General features: G+C 38.7%; 1 protein-coding gene across 5 annotated transcripts in view; it reads left to right on the top strand.

The window, feature by feature from the left end:
• Nucleotides 1-13,418, top strand: part of LOC141784392 (RNA-binding protein with multiple splicing-like) — a 49,741-nt gene that overhangs the window by 11,875 nt on the left and 24,448 nt on the right. For all 5 annotated transcript variants that reach the window (XR_012597439.1, XR_012597438.1, XR_012597437.1 and 2 more), the window contains exons 2-3: nt 9,261-9,338; nt 11,452-11,490. Coding sequence is in view for 2 of the 5 variants with exons in the window: in XM_074662221.1 (XP_074518322.1) it covers nt 9,261-9,338; nt 11,452-11,490 (117 nt within the window). In the remaining 3 variants the exon portion in view is untranslated. The remainder of the gene's footprint in view (nt 1-9,260; nt 9,339-11,451; nt 11,491-13,418) is intronic.

Raw genomic sequence — 13,418 nt, 5'->3', positions numbered from 1 at the left:
TATGTTGCTCTGACTGTCATCACCCTACGTTATGTCATATTAGTTCACTTCATACCAGGTCATGGCATGCGACATCAAGCTAGGTAATGTCAAGCTATGTAACGCTGTACTAACTATCGTCATGCTGACTACCGTCATGCTAACTACCATCATGCTGACAACCGTCATGCTACCTACCATCATGCTGACAACCGTCATGCTAACTACCATCATGCTAACTACTGTTATGCAAACAAACGTGAGCTATTTGGCTACGCAAAGTAGCTTTGTGCAACATCACCTTGCATTGCATCTCTCTATGTCTGTGTTAAACCAAGCTATGTCAAATCACGCTGTTATGTTATGTTATGTTTTGTCCCCTCACATCATGATACAATGTGCCTTGCTAGCACATATTACCTTCAGCTAGCTTGCAGGGTTGGAGTGAGTTCAAACTAAAAATGGAAATACTTTTAAATTAACTTCAATGAGTTGTTAAAAGAAAAATGTTTACTGAAAAAGAGACATCTCATTTTATGATATTAGTTATACTCCAGATTTAACAGGAAGTGAAACTTAACATTGTACAAAACAGACATACTGAGACTTGAATCAAATAAACGAGAACAAAACCCATTAGCAGTGTGAAAAAATAGTGCATGTCCTTGTTTTAAAGAGTGACCCATGAATTACCTGTTATAGAAGAAGCAGAGTTTAAAACCAGGGGCGTGTGAGATGGTTTGGCCTCACTTTTGGGGGGCTGTCGCATCATCACTTTTTCACATCTAGCCTGCGGCACAAACATTACAATAAGCCACTTTACCTTCTCTTTCAAGGCTTCAAGGTTAAAGCCTCGTCCTGCCACATCTGGGTCGAAGGCCCTTTGTCTAATAACTTGGCTGGCGGACACACACACACTCACACACACACACACACACACACACACACAGAAACACATAGTAATCATCTCGCATCGCGCCAAGGTCATGTCCCTCATTTCAGCCAGGAATGAACGGTCAAAAAAGCTCTCAATTAAAGTCAGGGCAAATATCTGAGAAAGTCACCTAGATTATAATGAGGCATTTCAGGCAATAGGTGCTACAGATTTTATAAATCTGCGACACAGGCTGAATAGAAATGACACATGAATAAGCAGCCAGGACATTCAATTACACAAATCAAGCAGCTTTTATAACAGCTGACAAATTGCTTTCCACGCTGGAGAAGAATTAAGATGCTTTAATGCAGGTTCTGAGCGGTGCTCAAGTCAGCTGGTGTTCGAGCTCTCAAGCAGTTTTGCTGTCAGTTTTGGATTTGTTAATTGAAACATCATGACATGCAATACTTGGTGGCTGGTAGGTCTCTTTGTTTCACACCTTGAGTGAGATTTTTACTTAACATGACTTCCAAGTCTGAAGCTAAAAAAACAGAAAGAGAAGAAAACATTGTCCCTTGGCTGGTATTTTTAGCATGAGACGTTCTTTTCTAAATTTATCATTCTTTGTAATTTAGCTCCTTCATCAGGTTCATACAAAGATCATTTCAGCTCATTACAACTCAGATCTCGTCTTCCAGGTTTGGCTGTCGTTTCTGTCTGTAGTTTCACACTCGGGTGAAATGGATAAGATTTCAGCAGACAGGGAAGAAACATGAGCAATCAGACTTTTGTGAAGCTTGATACTTGCATTGTTCTCAGACAAGAAGACGGGTTTGAAACAATTCTCAAGGTCGGCCAAACTTATTTAGAGGTCAAAAACAACTGGGAACATTCAGATGGTAAAACAAGTTTTCCAAAGTCAACATTCAAACTTTTGTCCTGTTCCAACTTAAAACTTATTTTCATTTACACAGCCCTGAACCAGAGCAAAAACTGTCCTGTGACATTTTACATACAAAGCAGGTTTTGCACAAAACCACATTAATCCACCAATGTGCAGAAAAAACATCTTTAAACACAGAAACCCTGAACAGAGCCAGACTAAATGGTAGATCGCCATCTTGATTTATTTACTCTATTTGGGTCACTAAGTTTTTTTTTTTGATAACAGTGATATTTTTGTTTCCTGGATGGGCATTTCAGGTGAAAGTACTATTGGATGGTCACTACGGACAATTGTTTGTAGACTAGCTTTAATACGCTATAACCATGGACATTGAACAAAGTTTGCCATTTTTTTTGCTTTAAGTCTCACTCTCAGGTCTTTTTAGCAGAAATCTGTATCTTTGCCTGTTTTTTGGCAGCTTGTGTTTTCTTCTTTGGTGCAGATGTTATGAAGAAAGGTTTTTTGTTATTTCTTGTCATTAAGTGAACAGCTTTCAGATACCTTACTGACACCATCCAGGGGTTGTGTAAATAACGACCAGGGGCTGATAAGAAACGTTTGTAAAATTATGTTGATGGGATGATGGTCAGGTGAACTTTTTCTTTTTTTTTCCAACTGAAGTGTTTCCAAAAATCACTTATCATCACTTGTCAAAACTAAACTAAGCGCAGAACATAAGGCAATTTGTGTTTGGTGAGATTATGTGTTGTAACAATGCTTCTTGGCAATAAATCTTTCTTTTTTTGGTTTTTATTTTTTAATTGGATAGGAGGGAGGACAGTGGACAGAGCAGGAAACAGGCGAGAGTTGACTTAAAACTGAGCCACCCTCGTGAGGGCAATCCTCACAATGTTTGACTTAGACTGCTAGGCCATTTGCGACCCAGCAATAAAACTTTTTCCATTGTGAAGCCTGTTTTATCTTTTTTGAATTCAGCCACCCACATACACCTGCCCGCCAACATTACTGTTCGACAAAGACAGTGAGGGCTGTTGTGCTCTGGACATCGATCATCAAACTTACCTCTTCAGGGGACAAAGCCAAAAACTGCAGAGTTTGCACTGTACATCAATTTTGTTCATTTTTTGAAAGGAGTTCCTGGCTTCCCGATCCATATTTGAATGTCTGCTCGTTCATTATTTCAGTTTGTTGCTGTGGTCAAGTTTAATACAAACTGGTTTGGACATGGTTTGTTTTATTTTGTGAACTTGATGCGTAACAGGTCCAGCATCCAGCATAAAACTGCAATCTGCTGAAGACAGGACAAAGTGATCATCATATGAACTATTCCATTTTTTTATGTTAACGACTATTTGAGTATTTGAAAATCATTGCCTATACCTAGTTGTAACAGCATTTTTCAAATAGGGACCTGCAATGTTAGCTCTGCCAAGGAGGTTATGTTTTTGAGAAAGTTTGTCTGTGAACAGCATAACTCAAAAAGTAATGAATAGATCTTTGTGAAATTTTCAGGAAGTGTTCAAAATGAGATAAGGAAGAAGTGATTAAATTTTGAAGGTGATCAGAATCATCGTCTGGACCCAGTTTTTTTTTTTTTTTTTAAGGATTCTTTATCATTGTGAGATTGGGTCGTTTTCACCATATGTGTATATAACTACGATAAATGGTCGGATTGCTTTTCAAAACAATACAAGATAAGGTCACCATAATTTCTGACACATGTAAAAGTACAATCCAGATCCTGGAAATATTCTGGATACTAAGATCCAGAATATGAAATATGTACTGGGTCATCATAATTTTCAACACTGTCAGGAAACAAATTATTGTACAAGCCTGCAACTAACACCAAATTGTTGCAGACAATCTGCTGAAAGGGAGTATAACATTAAAGTAGGACTAAAGTGTTGCTTGACAATCACAATATCCTTGGTGGAGGTCTGCGCTGTCTGAGTGCTTTTCTAGTTGTTCTATGAAGCTGATTTAACTTTGCATGGACATAAAAAGTAACAGCACAGAAATAAACAAGCTTCTTTACAGGAGCTTGAATCACTTGGATCAGTGGGAGCAACTTTATTTTTTTTTTAACTGTGAGACCCATGTTTTCCAAAGCAGAGTTTTACTGTAAGTTAATAAATCACTGTGGTTGTTAATAATTCTCAGAGTAGACCCCATCTCCACTTCCCAGACTTCTGATGGCACCAGCAAACTGTCCAGGTGTAATGATAAAGTATCAATAAGGTGATGACCTCATCTGGTGCCTTTGGAGTCAAGGATCTCTGATTAGAGGTGCATTGATCCCCTGAGACTCGCTGCAGAAGTGGCCTTAATAGGATCTGATGTTTTTGGCCGGGGGCTCCACGCTCTGCTGTGCTGCGCTAAGGCGTTGCCAGGGAACTGCGCTGGTAGCCGGCTGTGAGGTGCTCAGCTGGTTTGTGGTAGGTAGGGACTGCTGTTTTTGATCGAAGCCCGACTGCTTGTTGGTGTGCGAGCACGCCATAAATGGTCAGTGACTCAAAGCTTCGTAGCAGGCTACTCAGCACTATGGAAATGCAGGTATGTGACTCACAAAAGAAGCAGTGGAACTCTTAAAACCCAATAAAACAACGGCAAAGGTTTATCTTTGCTTTTTTTATGAATACAAAGAATCTGCTCATCCCCTGCCTCGACCTTCAGTTTAGTTTACTGCATCGTGAAACTTTGATTCCTCAGCGTTTACAACTCTCTCTGCCTCTTTTTTGTTGAGCTGGTTTTAGAGCAGCATAAATAAAGACTGATACTGTAATCAACAGCAGATGTCTGCAGGAGAGAGCTGATGACACATTTGCCTGTGAGTCATCCCTCATCCAGCATGTGCAGTCAGCTCCACAACCGGACACACGACCAAGCGATCATATATCACAACAACTGACGTCAGGAAGTCTCAGGAATGAGGTTCGACACAGCCAAGAATGTCCCATTGTTCTGAGCGAGTAGAGGACTCATTGTTTCGTGTGTTTGCGCATCCACAGCTCAAGTGTCTCCAGGTAAATCAGGATGAGGTTTCAGGTAACTTGGGGAAGGAGAGTTGGATGACTTAACTTCCTGTTTGAGCTACGGTTTCAGAGATGTTGCAAACGGTGTGATAATCTATGGGAATTTTTTCTAAAGTTATCTCATTTCAAAGTCAGAGATCAGTAAATGTGATGTATTCATTTAGCTTTATATATTTCAGATGTTCAATTTTGAGGGACACTTTAAGTATGCGCATACAAAAGAACAAAGCACTACAAAAAAATGCCACATTCACACAGCAAGTAATAACCAGTCATTATTTTCAGATAGTCAGAGCCAAATGTAAAGACTGTCATGTCTGCTTTCTACAAGCAACTCCGGCTTTTGTTTTCACCCATTTTACCTTGAGGAAAAACATTTTTCTCTGCTTGCCTAGCTTAAACCTAGCTTGAATTAAGTCTCTAAAGACATATTTTACTTGAAACAAAACAAAAACACTCACATAGTTTTGGCTTTTTGCTATGTAATCACGTTATAAATGAAACTGAACTTGTTAGCAATAACACTTCATGATTTATGAAAGCAAACAAGACTATCAGCATAAAGACTGTATTTTAAAATCAGCAAAAGGAGTTGGGTTCATCTCTGTCCACAGGGGGCGCCAAAAACATAACATGAGAGTTCCTCACAGGATTTTGGCTGAGATTTGTGCCTTTAGAAGCTGAATAAGAATTTTCATGTTGAATCAAGTTTAAAGTTTTGAAATCAAATCTTTTTTTTTTGTTTTCACCAGCTTGAAAATTCAATTCTCTTTTTTCCTTACATGAACACATTTTATAACTCAGATTTAGCTTGGAATTCCAATTTTAGTTTGGTGTAGCACATTGACTACATTATTTACGTCTGTGAGGAAGAGTACTTTAGCGCAGATTCACAGAAAATGTCTTTATGTTTAACCTTAAACTAAAGTTTTTACACACATCAAGAGGATTTCTGTGAATCTGAGCTCGGTTGGTCTTACTGACTAAGTGGTCTTGCTGCACTGAACTGAAATCAAATTTTGGAATTTTTGGAAATTAAGTAATAAAGAAAATAAAATTCTAAAACATTAAATTCAATTTCAGATCATGCTTTTTATGCTTTTTTTTATTCAGTATAATAATTCAAATTCAGTTCATAGTTGCACAAATCCCAGCCCACAACAGGAGCTTTAATGATATATTTAAAAAAATAATAATAAAAAAAACATAACAAAACAAAACAAATGATATCCCACAGGCCTTTGTGTTTGAGTTGCAGTTCGAGCATTTTTTTAGTCTTGGTTTCTCAAAAAGAACTCTTTGAGTGATACTGAAACTAAACCCTCCTCTTTAATGATTTCGGACCTTTTATTATTTTGGTTTCATTTTTGTTTTCATTCCTACGGCATGCTTCACCACCACATCACTATTCGTCTAATCAGCCTCTGCAGCTGTCAGTGACTGGCCTCGCTCGTGCCTGATTGATACCATCCTGTCCTAACTCTTTGTTCCCGTGTGGCTCCATATAAGGAGAACCCTCCACAAGAGTTTACTTAAACAGAACAGCCAGAGACAGAACCCAGTGACAGCCCCGCGGGGGGTTCAGCTCGCCTCAGATAAGATAAGAGGCGAAGGTGAGAAAGTCGGCGAGGTGAGATTTGTTGTCTGGATGGCCGGTTTGGCCTTCTCTAGCTATCACTCTCCCAGTTGCTAAGCTTCTTTGTTTGTGTGTTGCTCTGCCTTTGGCATCAGTGGTGTGTATCAGGTTACATGTGGGAATGAGGTGTAGTGTTAGTTCAGCAGTTCCTTTGTCTCTCGAGTTATGAATCTTCTACTCAATGAATCAGGGACTTTCAAATCTGCTGTGTGTAATGCATACCTCCCATTTTACTCCAAATTCAGTCTTAAATTAAATCAGAAGCTCAAATAATTCAATTATTCCTACAAATTCACTGTGATGGTATTGATGTGGGTGTGTACAGTGGAGCTGCACACGGTCTATTGTTTGATTTTTGATGCACACTAAAGCAATTACTTTCTTGTCTCTTGCCAACGTTAATTATGTGATCATTCCTGCTATAAGGTGTCTTCATGTCACTTCATCAGGAAAGGGAGGCTATTTCACGTCTTGATAGGTTTCTTTTGAGCTTAACAATTCCTAAGCTGTTGTAGGTTATAGAAAGAAATCCAACCCACGCACTTTATAAACCTCAGCCCCAAATCGTAACCAGATCTGCATTCATAGAGTGAGACAGGATGTCTCAGCACCTGTGTTATGTTGTAATGCTATGTCTGTGTTGACTGAAGGTTGCTGTTGTTGCTAATGTGTCTCATTTGTTGAGAGAGCCCCTGCTGTTCACACAAGCCTTTTATAGACACGGCAGCAAGGTTACTCATTGTGTTGCTAACGTGGTGACAGGCTATATGTGCTTTGAAAACAGACTTCTTACCACTCTACATCCAAAGATTCACTTTTACATATCACATTACTAGAAAATTAGGGATAGACCCTCCTTTATTTTCACATTACACATTCTCATCATCTTGTTTCTTCAGTATGAATCTGGAGCTAACACCTAGTTCGCTTAGTTTGGCGTGTTAGCTCCTAATGACAAAGCAAAATTTTAGTTTCACCCCTTTATTTCTGCACAGATAAACAACGCATAAACTGTGAAGAGGTGGGAAAAAGGGATGGGTACCAAATTAGGTGCTTTTATTTTTAGGTACCAACCGAATTTAGTCAAAACTACCGGGTACTGATTCACGTAAAATCAAAAGGTACCATGTTTAGGTGCGTAAATGCATCCTTGTGACTGTGAGGGAGTGGAAGAGTAGGCATGAACGTAGCATTGCAAGGTTATATAATGAAGAATAGATGTGTTAAATTGAAAGGAATTGACATTTTATTATTAAACAAATTTATATTTTTTACCAGATAAAGACACAAGTATCAAAAATTGGTACCATTGAGTACCAATAATGATTGCCAAGTAACGGTAATTGGTACTGTGTCATTTCAAATGTAAAAGGTACCCATCCCTAGTGGTACATGGGTTTGCTTGTAATAAGAATGTGGCTAGCTGTGTTTTAAGTTGAGCTAACATGCTAATAGCTCCAGCTTTACTATTGAGCACATTGTATTAATTCCTCCTTACTGTACTTTTTTTTCCATCTTTCAACCAAATTAGCTGTAAATGTGCAGACTTTTAAGTGAAATCTGTAGGTTCGACTGCTAGCACAAACAGCGTCAACTGCTAGCACCACTAGCTAAACGACAGCCCAGGGATACAGATCCTGTACCTTAACTGCTGTCTTCTGTAATTTGTATATGTTTCAAGAGATAAACAACTTTTAGTAACCCCTGCCTTTCCTAAAACACTGGAGATTAGAAAGTGAGGCAGTTTGTTGTGGTTGAGACTAAGATCAAATAAAGCTAACGGAGTTAGCCCCAACCAAAAACTAGCAGTACAAACTGATAAAACACCACCTTTAAAGTATCCTACCTTGACATCAATTTGTAATATTTCTTTAAAAAAGTGTGTTTACCATGTCAGCAGCACTTGTAGAAAACATGAAGACATGCTAATTGAATAGCTGTAACAAGCTAGCTTTAGATTCTCAGGGACACAACATCCCACCACTACATTATCATCTCAGCTATGCTAAACAGGTCATTTGAAACTTGCGACGCAGGTTTTAAGAAATCTTTCTGAGCCGCACTCTTTGCACGTAAATACTCTGCACTTTTTGTGCCTTTACTTGTTGTTCCCAGGCAACATTTCAAATTTTCTCAGCCCTGAGTTGAGATTGAGGTAAGAGGTACAATTTGCTTTCCAAAATATAGGTTTAAGATTGCGATTTCAAAATAATTGAACTTTGAGATGTTGCTTCTGAAAGAAAAGCTTCCATCTGAAAATTTCCCTTCGACAACCCTAAATTTTCACTGCAGTACACCTGTCATTTTGATGTCTATCAGCTTGCATAATAACCATCACTTCTTTGCCTGAAAATACATTTGTAGTCTCCCCGGTGTTACTCCCGCTGTGGTTTTCCACCTTCTCTGACTCTGTGCGGACCTCGACAATTAAATTCTCTTTTGGTCTCTCTTTGCGAACGTATACATTGTAATTCCTCAGCAATGCCGGCTCCAGTTGCAAGTTGAAAAGTTCAAATGTAAAACAGAGGCCAGAGCTGTGAGGGAGGATTGCCATAAAACACAGCAGGCTGTAGATTACACAGGAGAACACAATGCGCTCACTGTAGAAAGGTGTGTGTGATAGGGTGTGTGTGGGTGTGTTTGCTGAGCTGAAACACATCCCTATCTGGGTTTGAAAAGTCTTTTAGTGTCGCCCATGAAACTGTTTCACCCATGTTCAGAGTCCTTTTTCCCATAACCTCATCTGTTACTGTCATGTATGCAAAGTGGCTATTAATAACCAGTGGAGGTTAATGAAAAATACATGATCTCTCTTGTCTTCCTCAGGTCCGAACACTATTTGTCAGCGGGCTTCCACTGGATATTAAGCCACGGGAGCTCTATCTCCTCTTCAGACCATTTAAGGTATGTTTGTATGTTTTAAATGGATGGGCTGCAGCTATTCTTAGCAGCTTTTTTTCTTCCCAGCAGTCAATGGGACCTCCATTAATGGTGATGAAATAAACGGCAATGGAAACTCTCCTGCGAGGTTCAAGTGTCTGTGTTCATAAAGCCGAGTTTCAATCACATCTTGATCCATGGGAAGCTTGTGTGTGCATGTGCGTGCGTGTGTGTGTGTCATGGAAAAATGGCTTGCTGCCTGCAATACAAAAACAAAGCTATTTGCTTCACTTCAGGAACTTCACCTCGTCAGTGGCACACAGAGTCCCAGAGTTTAGTTCAGGTGAATGCGTGTAGGTAAATGCTGCAAGCCTTTTGGACTTCCGTCCTTGAATAATGCACTTTAATGGGGTGGCAGCAGCACGGTTAAAGTGAATAATGGGACATTTGCTATGCATCCATCTCTACAATGGATAAAGCTCATGGCATGTACTCTAAGTGGATGGTTTACAACATGAGCACTAAGGTAGTAAATCTCTATTAATCAGGTAAGACAGGAAACCAGTCCATACGGTTTTCTTAAGAGCTGTTGTACACGAGAAATCACCTTAGTTGAATCTTTCAGCTCTCACGGGAATGGGTCTGTCTTTGCTTCCGTTTGTATTGTTGCTTACTGTTTATTCAGATAGATCGTCAAAATTTCAGAATTGTGTCAAACAATAATAATTTTTTTTTAGTTTTTCCAATTTAATAGCTTAACAAAATCTTCAAAAGATGGCTCTAAAGCTAGTTTGACATCAAAAACATAACAAAAATATTTTGAAATATATGTAAACTTAGTTTAAAAGATACACTGTTTTCTATGCTTAATGCATAGAAATCTCAAAAGTCGGAATTGGTGTTTTTATTGCTCCTGATGTAACATTAAGGGTTAAAGCTCCTAAAATTTTCAAAACTTAATGGTAGGTTAAGTCTTGACCCACTTATTTTGATTTAGATGAATTAAAATAGGATAAAGCAAGTAATAATCTCCTTGTACCTAACTCCTGCTTAGCCCTGCTGGCTAAAGGCTTCTATAACATTTTACTGTGTCCCCCCTTTTATTATTTTTTTATAATAATCATAGGGCTTAAAGTGTCTAAATGATAAAAAATAATAGTTTATTGCATGGTCCAAATCTTTAATCTTAAATTAAGAGATTTGTATAAACCAAATACCAACCAGTTCCATTGAATTGTTGCTGCCTCCTGCTGGCCACAGGCTTACACTACATTTTGCGGTGCTTGGAAAAATTTAGAACAACACCAAAAGCATTCCTGTCCCTAAAACGATCAAAACTTAACTTTTCTTCATCTTAGCTTTTGTGTATTATAATCATTGAATTAGGATTGATGCTGTGTTCCATTTGTGCTCGGAACTGGGAAGTCAGGAATGGGAATGACATCATCTTTGAGTCGGAAAGTCGGAAAAACACTTGCTATAACAGTAATATCATTGTATATAAACATGAAATAACACCATGTATACAGCTGGTTTATTGGGACAACACTTGAACTTGGAATTTCCTACTGGGAACTCGGGGGTAGTGCGGGTGTTCAAGTCGGAAATTCCGACCTCAGGGAAATTCAGTCTTCCGAGTACAAATGGAACGCACCATAAACAATTCAGTATCTCCTATGACGTAATTGTGGCTGCCCCCTGCTGGCCATATGCTTACACTACAGTTGTTTGGGCACAATAGTTTTTTACTGAGTTTTAGAGCCCCAAAAACCCAACACTAGCCTATGTTATCTCCAAAAGCCAGATTGCAGCCGTCCCCTGCTGGCTGTGTGCTTACTTGATGATCAATGACATCTTTAAAGAAACTCTTATATTGTTGGATCTAAGATTTATAGAATTTAGACTCAAAACATTATTGTAAACATTTCTGCAAAAGGATTTACTAAAGATCTAATCATCTGTGACCCTGAAAGTCAAAAAATAAGTTGATAATTCTCCAGTACAGACCTGAAAACCCACTGCAGTAAACCCCTTTTCCATCGCTGGAACCTCAGAGATGTTTTTGTTTAAGCCTCTGTTTTCATTGCAAAAACATTATTTTTCCATTCTGACTTTATTTCCTCCTATTTTTCCTCAGGGCTATGAAGGCTCCTTGATAAAACTCACATCCAAACAGGTAAGCTGCACAACCCACTGAGCGCCATCTTCCTAAACAAAGAAACTAATGAGTGATGGCATCAGTCAATCTTTCATGTTACTGTCACTGTTTGCATTTCTCACCTCTTTGCTCATCAACACCTTTAATTTCTTTGTCTCTCCTTTGCCCTCATTCCTCCCGTCTTGTGGTTAGCACTTTGTTGACTATGAGGGATTAACACAATTTGTCAGGAAGTACCTGGAGTAGGGGAGAAAAAAAACTTTATTAGGTGGTGGGTGGAGGAGGGGAGGGACAAAAGATTTGCACCAACTTGCCTTTGGCAGTGAGATCGTACGCTTGTAGTCGCAGACAGTCGACTCCGGTGGGATGTGCGGGTACGAGGAGGGAGACGGGAAAAGAATTTTTGAGGTGTCAAAGCGAAGCGTTTTGACAAGAGCAGAACTGACGCTTGAGTTTAGCCTCGAGGGGCGCGGGACTGAAAATGAGCTCAGCTGGCAGGTGTCCACATCCAGACTTAAGCAATTTAGCTTCATGTCAGTGTACTTATTACCACATTACACTGTTTCCCATAAAGACATGACAAGCTCATTAGACAGGTTTAGTGCGATTTAAACTGAGAATAATACCTCTAAAACTAAGAACAAAGGAAGGATTTTTCCTTCCGCTGCTAAAATCCTAATACTTAGTATGGGACTTTCCCTTTTTGTGTTTCACGGCGTTGCATGCTGTCAAAAACTTTTAATGGGTAATTAGCAACCATATACTTTTTTTAAAATCTGAAGCTTATTGTATTTTGTCTGGGCGTGCAACTATTGAGTGTTCTACTCAGTAATCTGTCATCCTGTTTTTATTGAGGAGCTGATTCATTGTTGGATCTTTTAGTGAGCTGGAAGTCGTATAAAAAGCCCATAACAAGTCCCTCTGTCCCAAAATGACATCATTTGATAACATCATGTAAAAGTTTTTAGGAATTCTCAACATTTATTATGTTGAACTTTCAACAAAACCGACTGACATTTTAATACAAAACAAAGAACACTTCTGACTCTTAGTCATTCAGAATATGTCTTTTCATTTTACTGTGAATTAGAGTACTCCTGTTTTTTTACATGTTTAAGTGTTGACTCACCCATTGACTGTCAAACTTTAGGGTCTCTCTTCACTGTGTCTGTGTTTAAAGATCAAATTAAACAAAACAGCTATAGATACGTCTGCAAATTAGCTCTGACTCCAGCTACTGTTAGCTAGCAAAATGCTTCGTCCTCTACTTAAAGACAGTTTGACCATTACGTGCTGTCAATTTACTGATTTCATGTTTCTTCATTAAGTGTTCTGGTTTTAAATGTACCTGGCAAATTTTGCATTTCAAAAATGCATGTGAATTAATGGGACAGTTGACATTTCTAGGTATTAATGCTAGCTGCAGCTACGACTACTTTTTTTTAAACTTATCTTCCAACTCATGGAATTCTTGCAGCACTTTTTGCAAATTGAAATCATGTCATCTGTTATGAAATGGTGCAAAACACATCTGCACTGGTAGCGCCATTTTTACTCCCTTTTCATTAGCAATGCACAATATATCGTTATCAATATCCGTATCAACTGATGTTGGTAGTTTTTTTTTTCAACATATCAATATCAGCCGATGTGTATTGATGGGCCGATATTAACTCATTAGCTGCCGGCCATTTTCAGAGCATCTTGAATGATCTTTCAAGACCCAAATAATATTGTTTTCTATGACTATGTAAACACCAAAACTACCTTACAAAAGTCAACTGTCTTCGTTTATGTCTCTCTTCCTGTGTTTAATAAAAAAAACCAGACAATTGTACTTTTTTGATTGCTTTCATCTTAGCGCTACATCCTTTGATCCTCTCCATGGTTGTCTTTTCTCATGATCAAGCCACTCTTTCTGAACTACCTCGTCACATTCAGATTTT

The sequence above is a fragment of the Halichoeres trimaculatus genome, unplaced genomic scaffold (genome assembly GCF_033239565.1).
Source record: "Halichoeres trimaculatus isolate MK-OKI-2021-1 unplaced genomic scaffold, fHalTri1.1 fHalTri1_scaffold_22, whole genome shotgun sequence".
Taxonomy (NCBI): domain Eukaryota; kingdom Metazoa; phylum Chordata; class Actinopteri; order Labriformes; family Labridae; genus Halichoeres; species Halichoeres trimaculatus.
Note: the sequence above shows the minus strand (reverse complement) of the source record. Positions and strands in the feature narration are given on the sequence as shown.